This window comes from Silurus aristotelis, assembly GCF_946808225.1.
Source record: "Silurus aristotelis genome assembly, chromosome: 23".
In the NCBI taxonomy this organism is placed as follows: Eukaryota; Metazoa; Chordata; class Actinopteri; order Siluriformes; family Siluridae; genus Silurus; species Silurus aristotelis.
This window is the reverse complement of record NC_139596.1, coordinates 11443652-11463405: the sequence shown is the minus strand read 5'-3', so window position 1 is coordinate 11463405 and position 19754 is coordinate 11443652. Positions and strand designations below refer to the sequence as shown.

General features: G+C 39.3%; 1 protein-coding gene across 3 annotated transcripts in view; it reads right to left on the bottom strand.

Moving 5' to 3' along the window:
• The window catches only part of adgrv1 (adhesion G protein-coupled receptor V1), a 133078-nt gene that overhangs the window by 84784 nt on the left and 28540 nt on the right, over window positions 1–19754 (bottom strand). For 2 of the 3 annotated variants that reach the window (XM_083526543.1, XM_083526544.1), the window contains exons 5-31: window positions 19650–19754; window positions 18663–18776; window positions 17881–18446; window positions 17454–17724; window positions 15737–16066; window positions 14977–15153; window positions 12637–12860; window positions 11390–11422; window positions 10697–10823; window positions 10410–10595; window positions 10107–10284; window positions 9710–9873; window positions 9210–9333; window positions 8842–9102; window positions 8010–8136; window positions 7613–7830; window positions 6534–7274; window positions 5321–5694; window positions 4197–4373; window positions 3364–3544; window positions 3095–3288; window positions 2871–3000; window positions 2464–2547; window positions 1421–1560; window positions 703–1312; window positions 398–613; window positions 34–249 (exon numbers count right to left, since the gene is read on the bottom strand). In XM_083526543.1, the coding sequence (XP_083382669.1) occupies window positions 34–249; window positions 398–613; window positions 703–1312; window positions 1421–1560; window positions 2464–2547; window positions 2871–3000; window positions 3095–3288; window positions 3364–3544; window positions 4197–4373; window positions 5321–5694; window positions 6534–7274; window positions 7613–7830; window positions 8010–8136; window positions 8842–9102; window positions 9210–9333; window positions 9710–9873; window positions 10107–10284; window positions 10410–10595; window positions 10697–10823; window positions 11390–11422; window positions 12637–12860; window positions 14977–15153; window positions 15737–16066; window positions 17454–17724; window positions 17881–18446; window positions 18663–18776; window positions 19650–19754 (6268 nt within the window). The remainder of the gene's footprint in view (window positions 1–33; window positions 250–397; window positions 614–702; window positions 1313–1420; window positions 1561–2463; window positions 2548–2870; window positions 3001–3094; window positions 3289–3363; window positions 3545–4196; window positions 4374–5320; window positions 5695–6533; window positions 7275–7612; window positions 7831–8009; window positions 8137–8841; window positions 9103–9209; window positions 9334–9709; window positions 9874–10106; window positions 10285–10409; window positions 10596–10696; window positions 10824–11389; window positions 11423–12636; window positions 12861–14976; window positions 15154–15736; window positions 16067–17453; window positions 17725–17880; window positions 18447–18662; window positions 18777–19649) is intronic. The other variant, XM_083526545.1, reaches the window with a different exon arrangement.

Here is a 19754-nt window from a genome sequence, read left to right as displayed (position 1 = left end):
TTCATCACTGTGAATTTGAAAATTCCAACGAACCAAAGGACCCATATGGATCATCAGAAGGCAGGATAGTGATGATTGCCTGAGTGAGCTCGCCCAGGAAAGCTCCACCAGTAGTCTGGTTAAGAAGCTCAATGCGAAAGGTTTCCTCCAATTCAGGTACCATGTCATTGATGATAAGGATTGGGACAGGTTTACTGCTCTCGCCTTCCAGAAGGACTACATCGGAGGAGGCCACACTATAATCTTCACCTACAGGCAAATTCAGAAATCATAATCCAAATAGAAATATGACTCAAAATATCTGCAATAATGTGTCAATAAAAATTTATTGGCATTTACAATACTGTATGTAATGCTGTTCTCTCTTTTTATTATTTTTTTATTTTTTTTTACTTACCAACACGTGCAGTCATGGGTACGGCCCGGAACTTCACTGACACATCAGCAAAAATCCCCCCGGTGCGTGTTACATTTATTATGGGTCCTACATAGTACTCAGGCACACTTACAGATGTAGAAGAGAGCTGAAGCACACCAAAGGCATCATCACTGGCCTCTATAATAACCTGAGCCACTGAGACATTTCTCAGTCCAAGCTGAGGTGACAGAGCAACTGCAGAAACCAAAAATCATGCAATTATTAATTCAGCCCAAAATCTTGGCAAATTAGCAACGTTTTTGCAAAAGACAACTACTACTCACCTGGTCGTGTCTGTGTACCTTCCATTAATGTAACACTGCTAAGTTCAACAAACACAGACTCTGCCCTCTCAGGTTCCTTGTCATCCAGAATCCTGACAGTTACATTCGCTTCACTCTGATTGATGGAGAATGTTACTGACTCCAAAATTGGGATGTAATCATTCCTGGCACTTGCCCTGCCCAGGCCAGGTGTTGGAAAGGGCCCTGGATCTGTATCCCTCAGTGTCCTGTAAGTCACTTGCACTCTTCCCATCAGTCCTTTCGTCCGTTGTATTGTCAAAACAACCACAGTGTCTGCTTCTGCTACTCTGATTAGCCTGCTACGTTCTGAGAACAAAAACCGCCCATATGGGTCATCACTAGCCAGCACAGTGAGTGTGGAAACAGTCTGGCTTCCAAGCCGTCCATGAGAAACATTTAATAGACGAATTTTTAAATTCTTATCCAGTTCAGGAGTATCATCTTGGGAAATATGAAGAAAAATGTTTCCAATGGTCTGTCCTACAGTAAAGGTCAAGATGCCAGATCGGTTGATAAGTTCTCCTTCTGAGTCTGAATCTGCTTGCCAGTATACAGTGACATTGGAAAGAGTGCCAAAGGTCCGAATAACCTGGGATTGAAAACAAAGTCTTAGATCAGCATTGTAAGCTGCTAAACTCTGGTGGCTAAACATTTAGCTAAAGTGCTGAATGATTATTTTAGCATTAAGAGGCCTGACCTGAAGCATTACATTACTCCGACCTTCTTCTGGCTCAGTTCCATTCACAGAGATAGAGTTGTTACTGAACTGGAAGACACCATGAGCCTCATCAGAAGCAGCAATGGTCACAGTGATGTGTGATGCAAGTCCCAAGTTGGCTTCAGAGAACAAATAATATATTATTATCAGCATCCAAGGTAACAATTTTTAACTAGAAACTGATTTATCAAACTAGAATTTAGCACAATGTAACCAATAAAAGTCATAACCTGACCCAGTGCTGGCCAGTGACACTAAGTCAAACAGAGCACGTTATACATGTTTTGAAATTAAGCCTATGGGAAAAATGAACCTCCTTCCATTTTCAATAAACCGCTCACCACTGCTCCTATCCTCTCAATATAATGGATATTTGCTTTTCCCACATTTTTACTCGGAGTGTTCACTGGCCTTAGTGCAATGTAAATAGTGGAGCAGACACTAGTCTTGGAGTTGCATGAGGCCGCTAAACCCCAAAGTCCAAAAAAGATTGCTTCACTTGGGCATCGATGTAGACAAGGTCTCCAAACATTTACAGCTTCTAATCTGGAATTTACAAACTACAAGCTAAGATTGGAATGCTGCCTGACACTTTCCATAGAAATCAACAAAGGGTGCATTAAACAATGAATTAGCATAAACTCTAACTGGGCAGCTGCATATCTTAGTTTTAGTCAAGGCTGTCTTAAAGAATGAACTGCAGAATTTTGGAAAACATGGCTGTAACGATGTTGATTTCGAGGAAATATCATGTAACCAACCTGAGAACAACCTGAGTAAACAAACACTCAAAGGAAATGTTTTCATCAAATTCAACTTTGGGTTTAATTCCTAGCGACTGGACCATTCTGATACATTTGTTACAGTGTATTTGCTAGTATTAAGTTCATCTGGTTAAGTCAAATGTGTCTTCTATACGCATAATTTTTACACTTGTACCATGCTGACTATAAAAGAGCCGTACATAGGAATGAGGTTTCAGTTCAGTGTCTAGTCTGAAAACATTAGACAGAGGACCTTACCAGAATGATAGTGAAAGGGTGGAAGGAAGAAATCAATGTCACTCTCTCCACTTCCACTGTCCCCACTCCCAAAGAACATGTCCACTTAATCATCACACAGCAAGCAGAAGCACACAGGATTCACACAGAAGGTAAACGGAATCACACAAAAAACAGAGGTTTAATCTTCCATGATCATGTTCAGACCACATGAATGGAATATACATGCATACAACTGCAAAGTTTATAAAAAAAACAGCCAGGGCAGGACATGAGGTATTTCTGAAAATGGAACACTGACAAAAAAATTCAAGCAGAAGAGTATATAGAAAGCCTATTAATTACAGTAAAAGACTCCCATCTATTTAGCTCTATTATGTTGGTGATAGATGACATAGAATGAAAGCTTGGATTGTGGGGTTTCTTACCTCCTCCCTGTGGGTTGTACAATTCCACTCTAAAGACTTTGTCCAGCTCTGGCACTGAGTTATCAATTATGGTCAAATTGATATATTTGAGCCTCTCACCTGGCAAAAAATCCAGCAACCCCTCTGCGTTCTGTGGCAAATTTAGGAAACACAGATTCATTTAGTGCACTTATTTTAAAAGAAAAAAGAGAAATTATCTGCTTTACATGCAGATAGCAATTTACCTCATAGTCCTCTGAGCCAATGGCAGTGACTGGTGTTGTACGATAAGCCACTAACACTCTACCCAGCAGGCCCTGTGCTCTGGCCACCGGAAGTTTGACAATGCCAGCCTCTTCATTTACAGTTATATGGGCCTCCTGAATAGCTGGTCTGATCATCTCCTGAGTGACAGGAGCAATCTGGAACTGCAGCAGACCTGTGACATCATGTGTTTGTAAGTACAGTATAAAAAATTGTCTAAAATAACAGATGTAAATATGGACATGCTTACCATAAGGATGATCACTGGCTTTGATGGTAACATTATTGATGGCATTGTCAAAATCAATGCTGGCTCCACTGGTTGGGGTGGAACCTGGTTTCCCATCTCCTGATTGGGCTGACACTAGCTTGACTTGGAAATACTCATCAAACTCAGGAAGATCATCATCTAATACCTGCAGGTTCAATACCTGTGATATCCAGAAAAAAACTAATGTAAGACCCTGGAGTTTCATATGCATTCCTAATACATTACATTTCTCTGCTGCATGTGTTAGGAATATAAATACATTATTTTGATAGTACTGTAAAGTCAGTGAGGTTTTGAAAATGTTAATTTTATATTCTTGTAAAGCTGTGTTGTGTAATACAAAACACTATGACACATTTTTCCAGTCACATGTCTTCACATGATATGAATTTGATCTGCAAAATGAGAAACCTTTGCGCACTTAACATTGTCATGGTCACAGTGGCTTGACATTTTTGCCAAGTGTTTTCCAGGGCTTTCGTGAGCTTCTACTTTGAGCCATTCCCTCAGATAATAGAACTTTGTTAAACAAGGTCTACATGTCCTGCAGGTTTTTCACTACAAATTAACCCCTAAGAAGAGCAACGTTCCACAGTACAATCACCCACTAGATGGAGCTAAATGCTTACATCCTGCCTGAAATACATTAATCAAAAAACAGAACAGAACATTAAATAGTATGCTACTACATTGACAACTTCGTAAGACCTCATTGACCCCTTCAACGGACATGGAGTGCGATCGGTGCAATGCTTCCCCAACAGGAGATCCCCTACTCATTAATTATGAACAACTGACATCAGTCATGTTACCTCAGACCGTTGACCTGGGAGGAAGAAGACAGAGCCTGTGGGTTTGGCAAAGTCCGAGACGTTGGGTGACCTAGCAGGAGAATCGAGCTGTGTCACAGTGTAGTTTACATAGACTGAGTCCAGAGCACCACGTGTGCGCTCTACTATGCAGGAAACAGTGGAGCCCTCCTCCAATATCTGATGATAAGATAAGACAGATATAGTAGAAAGTTCTGAGTATTCAAATGTATTTGAAATATGATTTTGATTTCGGTTATTTGTAAGACATTGAAATAATAGACAGTCATGAAGCAGGTGGAAAAATTTGGATGCAGACTGAGATTGATAATGAGCAAGCTTGTGGTGACAAGGTCAATATTAAGGTAAAATGTCATTGGATGACAAAAACTCTATAAGATAAAATGGTTAGACTGCTAAACCTGTCTTTCTCAGTATGCTATACTTCCATTCTATTTCACAAAAAAAAAGATTCTCAGTGAATTTCTGGACTTCGCTGATTATGCAACAACAGAGTTGATCACTTTCTGGCACCAATGACAACCTAATACACTTAAATTTAACACTAAATTTTATTTTGAAGCAATATGCTTAGTAGAAGAGGATGTAGTCCAAGCCCCAAAAAATTTTCCTGCAGTGCTGTGAAAATGACTGTGTGTCTGCGTTAACGAAAACATCATTGGGCCACATGCCATAGTGTCGCTTTTGTTAGTAAGTGAGAAGTCCTTGTAAAGGAATGCTCTGTCCAGGGTTGCCATCTGTCCTGTTAATCGAATACGCCATCGGAGATGCCACGAGTCCAATCTAAAGCGACCAACGTGAACTCCTTCCATCCAGGCGTGAAGACAATTCAAATATGCATGAGGACATGCGCTCACGACCAGGGAAGGGGTTGCGTTACATGCTTTCTAGGGAGCCAAACCAAACACTGATGAACCGGCAAAGACTACTTAATCAACTAATTCTCTAGAATGCTAAGCAAGGATAATGTAGACAAGGACTATGTTTTTCTTAGACATTTCTGAATATTAGGAAAAATTTCCATCTGCTTTAAATGACATTAAAAATATCCATTGTAGGCATTAGGAAGTTGATGGTTTGAATACACTAAAACATTGCATGCTTACATCAGGAATGCACGCTCCAGTAAAACCAAACAGCCCGTTGGCATTGTCGCTTTTCATAATCCTTATCCTGGCAGTAGGGCGAGGCATGGGCAGCCGGGCTCCACCATGAACAGCCACCAACTGCAGGTAAAAGACCTCCTCTCCCTCTTCTTCCCGGTCATCACGTGTTTCCACGATAAAAGATTTGAGCTTCTCTTCCTGCCAATATGCCAAGTATCCAGCCACATTACGGAAGTCAGTTTTTGCAGGCTGAACGTGGAGCTCATGGATTTGTGATTGGTTGAGACGTATGGAATAGAGACGGACATCCTGCAGCACACCTGTAAAAAGCTGATGTCCATCAAGGTCAGAGCCGATGTTTACAGGAGCTGCATCTGGAGTAAGTTGGAGAAAGACACATATATAATTCTACTAGTCACGTGGGCTTTAGTTTATTAGCTTATGGTATAAAATGCAATCAAGAGCACACTTCGCAGATGCAGAAACACCTTAACTGTAAGTTAACTCTTTAACCTGGTCAAGATAGGCTCACCCAGCAATGATATTAATGTAAGACAATTTTTCACAATGACTGAACAAATTGAGGAAATATGGTTGAGTGAGCACTTACAAAACACATACAAAACCTGATACCATTCATTAAACTAGGAACCCCAATACATGTCAAATATGCTAACGTCTTACGTGTCTATCCACTTGATTAAAAACTTATAAAAGAAATGTAAAGTCTCCCCAGGAAGCTTCCATATATTACAAAAGCCACATTGTTTTCCATGACTTGAGAGGACAACCACTAGCTGCTTTCATCTGTGCTTAACAATGTCCAGTAGCACTCGTGTACACATTCAAGCATAAGAGTACTGTAAAATTTGGGACAATAGCACCAGATTTGCACAACAGACTCTTTGCCAGATGTGGACCACAGGCACTGGGAGAAGCTAAACAACACTTGTTATGACTGACTACTAGACATGTCTTGCAATAATAAAGAATAAAGTGGTGAGGAGAAAAAAAATCCTGATTGGTGGTGTTATATTCCAAGGGCACATTTGGAAATAATACAGTATGTTGAAAGGTAAATGTGTGTAAAAATTCTCTGAGGCTAGGAGCCAATTTTAAATACAAATGAAGCAATACAACAGCTGTAATTAGCATGGGATAAAACATTGTTTAGTACTAGATCCTAACCTTAAAACAGACCCAGTTTACACACCATTCATAATGGCTTCTCCTTTAAGACTCTTAATTCCTCCAGACATTGGGTTGCCATCCAAATAAAACTCAATAATTCCGTCTTCCAGTGCAACGATGACATGAACCCATACATTATCTTCCACAAATTTAATTGCTATGGCTTTTGCCACTTGGGTGTTGTTAGAGCCTATGGTTGTGTAATGTAGCATCACACTAACATGAGACTCGTTCGTCTGGACTTTTATTCCGTAATACATAGTTCCATTGCCATTTCCCTTTGAAACAATAAACCCATCAGTGTTGGGTTTTGGCATTAGCCAGGCTGAGAATGTAAAATTAGCTAGTTTGCTAGGAATATCATCAGTTTTTGAAATAATGGTTCCATAACTTCCAGGGAGGCCAGAAAAGAAAAATGCATCTGTTCCAGAATGGTGCCTTCTTGCATGGGGCTGGAGCTTGACAGCTTCGGGGAATGTGGCCATCAAGATAAAGTCCTGCATCGGTGGTAGACCTTGTGGGAAGGCTTCAGATAGGATCTCCCATGACACGCGAACATCTCCGAAAGTTCCTTGCTGGCGGAGTATAGTAAAGGACGTAACTGAAAGTGTGTCATCCACAGATAGAATGTCCTCTGCTACCTCTTGGTCCAGGTTGGCTTTGTCTATAGCAAACACCCCAAAAGGATCATCGTTGAAAGGGATGAGGACAGAAGCACTGAGGTCTTTTTTAGCCAGTTTGCCACCTTCACCAGGATAACCACCTATGGAACAACAAATAAAAGATGGTTATACACACAGTAAACAGTATGACAAATAAAGCAATAACAGCAATTTCATTTCAACATTTCATTTTAAAAAATCTTTTGGAAACTAAGCACATGCCAAGAATGTTTTTTCCTTCAATGACACAGTGGTCCAGTAAATAATGTTGAAATATGTATATAAACACAATTTTCTATTTATATTTCATTTATTTATTAATTATATATATATATATATATATATATATATATATATATATATATATATATATATATATATATATATATATATATAGCCATGTTTTTTCAAAAACACATAATTGCTGACTAGTGCTGACCTGATATGTTCATTAAACGCAGCTCAAAAAACTCATTGAACTCTGGGAGCTTGTCAGAGATGGCCTCCAGGACTATCGACTTGGATTTCTCTCCTGTGGTGAAGACTATAAATCCAGATGTGTTGACAAACTCCTGACTGGGCTCAAGTGGAGTATAATTGGCAAACAGCTGCCAGAAGACTGTAACATTGCCAAAATGCCCTCTATTCCTAATAACACTGGAGAAAATAATAACAGTGAGAGCTGACAGGATGGGGAAGGTTGGATTTAATGCAGCAGAATTATGTCATCTCCCACATTTTGTGCATGTTATTAACTCCAGTTAGTTGTGTGTATGTGTGTATGTGTGTATGTGTATGAGTTTATGGAAAATCCCCCCCAAAAAATTGTTTCTCACTAGAAGTTGTTGGACTTCCCTTCCTCCACAGGCTTCTCAGTAACATCCAGAGAGAATATCCCATTGGCATCATCGTTGGCTTCAATCACTACCGTGGCAATAGTTTTTCCATAAACCACAGCATCTCCTGCATGCAAAAACACTTCAGGTCACTTTAAGGCCTCCTGTTCATAGTGTAGATGTTTTTACACAAGTCATTTAGCCAATCATTTATACTTATATCTAATATTTGATATATTATGATAATTTAACATCATAAATTATTAATCATTTTTAGATTATTCTTAGGCAAGGTAATTTTGACAGTGCCACAGCAGGAAGTTATAAGAGTAAAACCATAGAGAGAGAAAGGTTCTACAGTGGTTAGGTTTGTAAAGTATGCTAAGAAAGGAAAAGAATTCAGTGCGTTTAATTAACATCCTGCAACGTTCCACCCTGCTATTGAGTGTGTATATGTGTGTGTGTGTGTGTGTGTGTGTTTTTGTGTGTGTGTGTGTGTGTGTGTGTGTGTGTGTGTGTGTGTGTGTGTGTGTGTGTGTGTTACACAATACATGGATTAGGGAAGGCTTTCAAGGTCAAGCCAGTCAGACCTAATCAACAGATCTCAGTGTGTATTGAAATGAATGTCACATGCACTGGATTAATTAGCTGTACAGGAAAAATGGTAATAAAGCATATTATTTCCATTTTTAAATGCTAATTTAAAACGATCAATTCAACATCTTAGACAGACACAGTAAACACTTTAAAAGGTTTATTTCAGTAACTAAACTAGATATGGTTTGCAAAAGAGTGTACATATCATGGTCAATAATGCAGGTATGTAACACACCTGTAGCATTGAATAGCACAATATAAAAAGGTTCATCTGTCTCTGGAATGTCATCATCCCATACAGTGACTGATATGTTCTTCATCCATTCCCCATAGTCAAACACAAGCAGTGAGTCATTAGTTGAAGGGATAAAATCTCCCGGTGATGAGTCTCCAAGCTCAAACCGGTACATGACTGTGGCTACGAAATTGGCCAGTCCAGCTCTCAGAATAGTGAAATTTGCAACACCACTCTCTCTGACCTTCTGTATGACCGGTTCTAGGTTAAAACAGAAGGCACAACATTATATGATTGATATGACACAAAGTTTGTGAAATATTGACTGAAGAGGAATTAAATTCTTCCACCTAGCTCTAAAATATTACCTGCAAAGTAAATGGGATCATCATTCTTATTAATCTGTAAGGACGCATTTAGAATATTTCCCAGTCTAGCACCTCCAGTCGCATTGATGAGTGTGATGGTAAAGTTCTCTATATCTTCAGGCACCTGACAGAAAATAATACAATTATTCATTAGGTTTTATTTGAACAGATGCATCAGGATTGGAATCCCCAGAAGACCTGCTCAGCTGAAAAATTTATTCATGAGAACAGACTTTCATACGCATGTATGAAAGTCTGTTCTCATGAATGAATTGTTCAGCTGGAAGTGATCAGATACAGTATAAAGCATTAACTCAGTAGAAAGTTGGATTGCTGTATGTTGCTCATGGATCAATTGCACATGCTTTATTCTGATCAAGTTTAGTGTGGATTGAATAATTTGTTTATATCAGGATCAGAATTCCATTGGATGTGAATGTAAGTTTAATGCCCTGTAGTTAAAGTGTAAAAATCAAATAATCAATTTTGAGGAGTTTTACCTCATCAGGCTTGGAAAAAATAGTGATGTTTTTCAAATACTCTCCAGCAGTAAAGACCACTTCCCCTTGGACTGGGGTGACATCTCCTGAGAAGGTGGGCTCAAGAATCCAGAGGACTGACACATTCCCAAATCTGCCCCTCCCCCTCACAATAGGGTAGGATGCTGTAATAGAAAATTAGCATACATCTCTCCAAATGTAAAGGCATAAGAACATTATAAGAACAAATAAGAATAAGAATATTGTAAGAACATTATATTTTTCAAGATCCACATACAAAATGAGAATGTTACTATTGCTGGTTTAATGGAAACAAAGCTGCATTTCACTGTGAAGGATTCAGATTTTCTTTACTGTTAAAATTCTAGCACCATAAAGAGAGAATATCAGTAGATACCTGAATGAATATCCATTCCTTTACTTTCATTGATAGAGAACATTAGTGGTTGTATAAACTGGAGGACGCCGAAAGGGTCATCACTTTTGCGCACAGTGATGTTGACCTGCCTGTTGTTACCCAGACGACTAGCTGGAGTGCTATGACTGCTGAGAACTACTGCAAACATCTCATCCAGCTGATAAGAAAAAAGAGGAAGCTCTACTGAAAACAGGATTCTATTCAGTTTATGTGAAACTCCAAAATACTTCCAAAATTCTTCATACACAACATACACAAGACAAGTCTGGCAACAATTCCTACCTCTGGAAGCCCATCAGGTATGGCTACTAAAGCCACCACCACCTCTCTTTCTCCAGGCTGGAACTCTAGGATGCCTATGGCCCCATAAAAATCCTCATTTCCGGAAGGAGTCACTGTGTATCTCACCAGCTGGTTCAGCAGCTGGCCTTGCTGTCTGATAACTCTCAACTCTACTGTTTCTCCCTCCTATTGAGAGTAGAGAAAGAGGAGAAATGTGTTTGCCCTTTGAATAAGTACAGCTGATAGAGCAAGATGAGACTGGTACACCTTGAGTGCCCTATACTTACGTTGATGAGCCAGGGGCCTCTAGACACTGATGAAAACTCAAAGACTCCACCAGGGTCATCATTCTCTAGTATGACAATCTCCCGGCTGGTAAAACCAGACTTTAGAATTTGGTTCTCCGTATTTGTCCTTCATGATAGAAGAAGGGATATAGGGATATAAAACGCAAGCGTGAAAGTTAGTATTAGACTAGCCTGTGTTTGTAGACAGCCATCCTTGAGATGTGTTTGTAGGGACTGCTTTGACTAGCCATGTTTTAGAGCAGCCCACTAGCATAGATCTACCCAGCAGGGGGGCCAGTGTGTTAACTGAGCTTGGCTTAGGCTGCGCCAACGCTTAAAGCTCCAGATAATTAGTAAAATGGCAGACAAAGACTAGACAGGGAGCAGCATTCCAAACAAAGGCATTCACAGGATGCACCGCATGCATACAAACATCGATGGCTTCACAGCACAGTATAAAGAAAGTGGGTAAATTAGGTGCTAAATGAGAAAAGAGAGCAATGGTCTGGACCTGACTGATTCACACAATTTGCATGCACGCACACAGGCACACACCCATTCTCTTTATTTTGCACACCCTGATGAAAGAGACTTTCACCCATCGAAATGTTAAGGCATAGTCCAAAGAGGTCCATGCACAAAGTGCTGATTCACAGCACACAAAAGGGCAAAATCTCTTCAGTGTACACTTACCCAAAGTACACTACAAAGCGTGCAGTTTCTACCCTGCAAAGGAAGAGTGGGAGGCAAGGGGAAGAAGTGTTCCCGTCAAAACTCATTATTACGAGAGGGGACTTCACTTTAAGAAAATGAAGGAATGGGGTGCTTAAGTCACAACACTCATGTACTTCTGCTAAGACCTTTTGTGGGAACCTTCTTCCCTCAAATTTCAGAGAACTATATATGTTACTGAGGTAACTGAAATGAAAACCTCCAGTACATAGACAAATAGACAGACTATCATAAATTAAACACTTTAAACAGACAAACAACTGAAATTAGCCAAAACATCAACATTATATTCAACACATTCTGATGCCTAAAGGTAACATTTATTGAACATTTACTGAGAGATTTTACTGTGTCAGCTCTTCCTAACACTCAGTAACTCTTTTGCTGCATTGTGCTGGTGATTGTTTAAAGCTGATAAGCTGATAAAGTTTGTTTGAATTAAAGTTAAGACCCAGCAAATATACCATATTTTCCGGACTATAAGCGCTACTTTTTTCCCACGTTTTGAACCCCGCGGCTTAAACATCGAAGCGGCTAATATGTGGATTTTTCCTGGGGTTTTTTCGGTTTCAAAAGCTTCAAGAAGAAAACTGATCCCTGTAACATTAGACCAATGAAATTGCCGAACGGGTTCAGGTGAATCATTGAAATTCTTTATATTAAATCAGATGCGCTCCCACATTATAAATATGGATGAGGTTTGACCTGCCGCTCACTCGGACTGTCTACAGGAAATGCGAATCATTCGTCACGCTATAAACAACCGGGCATGAAAAAAGAAAACGCACTTCACCTGTGTTCTGAGCTGCACGGCATCGGGAGAAAAGATTTACCGATGGTGATTTTTAAACGCACGACGATGCCAAAAGATAAACTTTTGAGAGAAATTGTTGTGAAAGGAATGAGGAAGACAGTGAACAATGACTTTCTTGGTAGGCTACTGTTTAGATACAAGTCGTGTAACAGGCACTAGCTTTCATTAAAGCCTGCGTAAAGTTTATTAGTTTCAGTGTAGACACCTGCGGCTTATAGACAGGTACGGCTTATTTATGTTCAAAATAAAAATCTTTGTAAAATTCAGTGGGTGCGGTTTATATTGGGGTACACTTAATAGTCCGGAAATTACGGTAATTGCTGGTAAATTATTGAACAAAACAAAAACTTGAGGACATGCTGCTATATATATCAAAGTAAAAAGTGCACAGCACCTGTCTAATGTAAGTAGGACCGTTTCGTTAATCTCTGGAACATTATCAGCCATGATAGAGATGGAGATGTTTGCTTCACTTTGTCCAGTTAAAAATGTGACAGAACCACTGAAAGGTGAAAGGTCAGTTCTGGTAACATCAGCTCTGTTCTCTCCAACAGCTCGTATACTCCAGAAGACCACAGCCTGCCCATCTGTCCCATCTCGTCTTAAGGAAAGAATGATCTAGAAATAGACACAATATGCTCAGGAGAAGAAGTACAAGTATGTCTTTTGATTGATCTAACATATTATAAGGAAAACTGCTAATAGTCTGTCAAATACAACTTTCCTATGCACTGGATTTAAGAATGGAGTGGTTTGAAATTTAAAGGCCTCAGTTCCATGAAAGGGGTCAATTTTATTTTATTGTCAAGCTTTTCAATCCAGTCTCAACAACTATATGTGTTCAAATATACACATTCATATACTGTATTATATATACTGCATATATCACTACCGTGTCAAAATAGTCACCACCTGGATTTAACTAAACAAATAAGTAAGAGCCTTCAATTGGATAATTACTGCAGTGATTAATATGGCTATGATAGCAGCAAGATTTTTAGACCTAACTAATGCAGTAAATATGTTCTTATTTCTTAAACCGCCATGTCGGAAGCCATATTCTGTAAATGCGAAAAAGATGTTACTCTGTTTCAAATTATTAGAAAGGTCAAATTATTGGCCTGCGACAAGCAAAGAAAACAACAAAAGAGATGAAAACTGGGTTAAGAACTGTCCAATGCATTATTAAAACCTGAAAGGCAAGTGCTAAACCATGATCTTCAAGGAAGATATGTGGTCAGATAAAAATCTTTAATCACAAATGTTTAGTGAATTCAAAAAATATTGCATATCAAATAATATGAGGCTTATTGGAAAAAAAGGCTTTACTTTGCTAGGGAGCACAAAGATTGGACTCTGAAGCGATGGAAAAAATGTAGTAATGTGGCCTGATGAGTCAAGATTTACCCTTTTCCAGAGTGATGGGTGCCTCAGGGAAAGAAAAAAGGCAGATGAACTGATGTATTTTATGAGACCCTCATGCCTACTGCCTACCATACAAGCCATTGGGGGCTGTTTTATGATTTGGAGTTGATTCAGTTGGTCAGGTCTAGCTTCAGCATTATGTGACCAAAAAAATGAGGTGAGGACTACCTAGATATACTGAATGACCAGATTTTTCCATCAATGGATTTTTTTCCCCTGATGGCATAGCCATATACTAAAATGACAATGTCAGGATTCATTGAGTTAAAAAAGTGGTTCAGGGAGCAGGAGACCAGAGTCAGTTCAGCGCTTAACCTAATTGAGGCAAAAAATGTGCAAAAAAATTTATTCAACTCTGGATGGGAATAAATGCTACAATTGTGACATTTTGTAAACTTATTGAAACAATGCCAAAGCAAATGCATGCAGTAATCAAAGCAAAATGGGATTTAATTAAATACTGCAGTGTGTGACTTGTTTTTTGGTCAGGCAATATATATTCCATGTTTCTTTTTAAGGAGACAAACAGGAGCTGAAATGAGCAGAACTGTCTCAACTAGAGGCAAAGTTCTCTTTTGTGTGTATGGGTATATTTAAAAATCTATAATTATTACATAACAATAATTTAAAAAATGCACATTTAATATCATTGTGTTAACTAAAATGAAATTAGTGATTACCCTTACAAGAGTGAAAAAGAAAAAAAGATTTATATACACTATATGGACAAAGTTATTGGGACACCTGACCAAACTGTTACCACAAAGCTGGAGGCACACAATTGTAGAGGATGTCTTTGGATGCAGTATAATAAAATTTAAACTCAAACCCGTTCCAGCATGGGAATGCCCTTGTGCACAAAGCGAGCTCCATGAACATATGGTTTACATGGTTTGGAAAGGAAGATCTTGAGTGGCCTGCTATAACCCTACTTAACATGTTTGGGATGAAATGGAACACTGACTGCACCCCCAGACCTCCTCACCCTACATTACAAAGACTTAACTAATATTCTTGTGGATGATGAACACAAATGTGCATAAGCACACTCAAAAATCTAGTAGTACTGCTTCCCATAAAAGTGTATAGAATTATTAGAGATAATTGAAACTAAATTGTAAAAAGTAAAATGTGAAAAGCACATACCATACTTACGACCAGGTGTCCACAAACTTTTGGCAATATAGAGTATATTTAGACTGAAACATTTGCAATGATTCACTGATTTTGGGAAAATTTACTGATTTTGTGATTTATTTTATTAACTACTCAAATTCTACTAATATAACTCTAATCTGATTCAATATACCATGCTGGTGTTAGAATCCTCAGGTTCTGTTGCCGCGACTGTCTGGTTACTGGTGAACCCGATCTCTCCATTAGCAATGTCAGGTGTGATAAGCAGGGAGATGTTGATAGCTCCTCCAAAGCGAGGGCTCACTGAGGGTATAGGAGTTGTGATGTTCACCAGCTGCAAACTGTCCAGCTAAAAAAAAGAAAACCCAGACACTGTTGAGAATACTCGATTAATAATTGTTGTCTAATAAATTAATTAATTAATAAAAGTTTTACCAATCTTGTCCTTTATTCCTCACATGAGGTAACAAAATATTACATTACACAGAGAGATTTTTCTTCTAGCTTCTTGATGTCATTCAGTCTTCCTGGGTATATGTGTATGAGTATGTGGATACGTCCTTGAAGGAGCTTTTGATTAGTTCCTATGTGCCTGTTTTTTTAGTTGTGTTGTGTTTATTTCTTAGCATTGCTTAAAGCAGGGGTTGTTTGTTTGGGCACCAACACAAATCCGATGGCCATAAGCCAAAACACTTAATAACCATGGCTTGAGATTGCTAATTACCAGAAAAGCTCATCGAGAGACTCTTGTACTAGAGGACAATAAATTGTTGAAACACAAGAGCTTGTCCTAAATCTTACGTTTTGGAAGACCCAGAAAAGACAGGACAAACAAACAGGGGGCCATAAATATAAACATTAAAAGCCAGTGCCATGCTGAACATGAAGGTACTCAGCCAAGTTTTCACACTTGCAGATTGTTGAGAAAGTACCTGTATGAGAAAACGGGCTCCGTTTTGCAAGAAGGCATCATTACGAATAGGCAGGATGAGCTGAACCCTTGACTGACCAGAACTGAAAAGCAGATTGTTGGCACTGGTGCCGTTTAGCACGCCATCCCGAGCCCTTGCAGGATCCAGGGTCCCGGCAGGAATGTAGAAAGCTGTAAAGGCCAAGCGCACTTCCCCTAGGGTGCCTGCTTCCCGAAAGAAGCTAAGAGATAGGAATCGCCCCTCAGGCTGGCTCTGAATACTCTGCCTTTCATGTGGATGGAAGCCAAATCGTCCATAAATGTCATCACTGTCCTGAATGTAGAATATCATCTGGGGATGACAGAAAACAAGAAGATGATCATTCTTTTCTTTTCTGTAAAGCTGCTTTGAGACAATGTCTGTTGTGAAAAGCGCTATACAAATAAACTTGACTTGACTTGACTTGACTTTACCATAAATCAGCAATTAAGTGTTATTGGGGAAAGAAAACCATAATATTTATATTTACATTTATGGCATTTGACAGACACCCTTGTTCAGAGGGACTTACAATTAAGAGCCTTGCTTACGGGCCCAGCAGTGGCAGCTTAGTGATATTAATAATACAACCTGTGTAGCAATCTGAGCTTTTTGTACTTTCCGAAGCTGTGTGTATGCTAATAGGCTAATTTTAGGAAGCCTTTCTCTTTCATTTGACCCCACAGCCAAAAATAGTATTCACAATCCACTTAATTCCCACTTTAGTCATTTATCCAGACATCTTTAGAAGTAGGCGAGAGACATTTCACAATATTCAGCTTTTGCAAAAAAGAAGTGATTTTCACAGTAAATTCAGGAGTGCTTGAAATATACAAGCTATAATCTGCCACTTTACATTCAGCCCTCACATGTTGCTGAGTCAATTCATGTCAGCCATGTGTACAGCAGAGCGGAGCTATATCAGTGGGTGTAGGCTACCACATTTATGCACTAGTGCAATTTAATGGCTTAAAAGTAAACAAGGGCTTGATCTACCCACTGCTTTCGCACATAATCAGGGTACAACAGTTATAAAGTTAGGGACAGAACACACACAGTTACCTTCTGTACTTGTCTGGCAGGTTTATTTTCCATTAGGACCACATGAAGGAAACAGACAGGTGACAATTAATGCACCCAACATGCCATTGATGTCATTGCGCCAGACAGATGCATATGGTTATTTGACCACAACCCTCTGTTGACAGTAAGTGTGATCCAGATGATTAGAAGTTTTCCACTGATTTGAAAACATTTTTCCACCACTCAAGTTCTCATCCGATGCATTAACTTGTTGGGGAAATAAATCCTGGGTCTACTCTTTAAAAACCTCAGCAAAAGGGCTCAAGAAAGAGCCATGTGCCTGATATGACTTCCTGTGGTAAATTGATTTGTGGTGACTTCCCAGGTGGTATAACCCAGAATTAAGAAATTTTACTTCCCTGGAAAGGGAACCACATAGTCAAACCTATGGAAAACACCTTATGTGAAGTCATTTAAGTTCTTTTGAAAGTGCTTGGCCTCGTTCAAGCTGTTTAATTTCACACTACAGTTGGTGTAACAACAAAAAAACATCTATTTTTTATATCACTTTCAATGGTCCATCCTTCACAGTCTATCAGCATAAAATAGACTCCTGCGTAATTACCTGCACCAAAGTTTGGACATTTCATAAAACATTTAAGTCAACCTCAATTACCTCCATAGGTTCATCTACTTCAGCCCCGCCCTGCACAGATTGAGGAATCAGTCTTAGCAGGAAAGGCTCTGCTTCTTCAGGGAGGTCATCCTGAGTGATGTTTAATGGCAGGATGGCACTCATTTGCCTATCTTGAAAAAACAATGTTCCAAAGACTGGGGACAGGTCACTAGAGACAGGGGTCCTATCTGTGAAGTTCCGGGTTATAGTCCAGTTCACAGAGACAAGACCGTGGGTTCCTCCATTTCTCACTATGGTAATGCCTTCAAATCTTTAGGGACACAAAGCAAAACAAAGATTTCTATTCCCATTTTTTTTTACTGATTCTTTTCCTTTATCCAATCTTTGATAAACAGAAAAATGACACCATATCCACATGGCAATGGTACAAGGACAGATAAAATATACTATACATAAATCTACCTACCTCATAGTTGTGTCTTCATTAATAATGACAGGTTGTGCTGGAGGAGGACTGCTGATTGACAGCACACCATAAGGTTTGTCATTAGGTTCGATAGTCACCTGCACACAGCTAGGAGGCACCAGTACTGCATCACCCAACAGTGTCTCCTCCAGAAGAACCACCTGAAAGGACTCAGCAATTTCTGGTATTCTGTCATCAATTATGTTAAAATGCAGCACTGCTTCATAAATCCTTGGAGGGAAAACCACCACCCTTCTGGGCTGTAGGTCCACAAAGTCCTCCAAAAATGTGGCACTGGCTGCTCCATTTCCGGTGACTATAGTGTACATGACAGACACTTCTCGATCATCAGAGCCAATGAGAAAGCCATCATCAGTTCTTCCACGAGTAACAGTGAGATTTACAATACCGGCACTTTCAGATACGGCAAAAGAGGGTTGCAAGAAGCGCACAGGGGCGTCGTTACGAGAGATTTTGATTTGCACACTTGTGCCATTGGTGTTCAGTAAGGCACCTCCTGCTACTCCAGTTAACTGCACAGTGAAGATCTCATCATCTTCTGGAACCTTGTTTGAAAAAGGAAGCAACATCAGCAAAGGTAGTGGCTAAACTCAAGCAGGTCTGTTACAGCTGTTACAGTTTACATGTACTAATAAATGCTGCAGCACTATTTTTGTCTCTGTGTCAAAGTTCATTTTTCTTTGCATGTGTAGCCTTTAGATCAGCGTTTAAATGATACTGTTACAAAATGTACAATAAAAAGGTTATGACAGCAACACTACCTTATCATCTTGTATCAGGATACTGAAGATCACTACTGCCTGGCCAGGGGGAATAGTGAGGTTTCCTTTGTCTGGACTCAAATCCTCACAAGCTGGGTTTGGGCCTCCAAGGATCTGTCATTGTGAATCAATCTCATCATGAATAGACATTAACAGAGCATATACACAAAAACATCTCATAGTAAGTTGTAAGTGTACACTGCCCTTCCTTTGTTGGACCGCCTTTAGCTTTGATTACGGCATGCATTTGCCGTGGCATCATTTCGATAGGATTCTGCAATGTCAGCATTTATTCCCATCCAGAAGTTGCAGTAATTGTTCACCAAGATATTGTATTGATGATGGTCTAGTTGGACCGCTGTGCAAAGTCTTTGAGACCCCTTGAGTTCCCTTTGCATTGTGTGTGTGGAAATGCACTTACTTTCACTATTAAACATAACAGTGAGTTCTACTGTTTTATTACAATTTAATTGCACCAAATATTTAAATGATTGCCAATCACGATCATTCAAGATTTTTTTCCGACCACATTTTTTCCTTGAAGGTAATGGTTCCCCATTATCCTTCCAGTTTTTAAAAATGCATTGGACAGTTTTTAACCCAATTTTAGTAGTTTCAGCAATCTTCATAGGTGTTTTCTTTCCTTGATGCATGGCAATATTTTGACCCTTCTGAAACAGATTAACTTTCCCACGACCTCAGGATATATCTTCCGACATAGTTGTTCAAGAAATGAGAAGCTACACACTGCATCAGTTAGGGTTAAATAAGTTGGTGCCAGCTGAAATATAATCATCCATGCATTAATTATCCAATGAAGGGCTCTTACCTTTGCATAGTTAAATCCAGGTGGTGACTTTATTCTTTGGACAAGCGGTGTACTATATATATATATATATATGTCTCTGTCTGCAACTATCTTTTTTCAAAATTAGATAGAAATTTAAATGGTAGAAAGTATAGGACAGAGGTCTTCTTCGGGCTTACCTCAAAATTCACAGTTACTGATCCATAAGTACCCTTTTCCCTGATAAGAGTAAGGGGCACATACAAGTGTCTGCCTTTTGGCTCCTCCACAGTGATCGGGCTGGT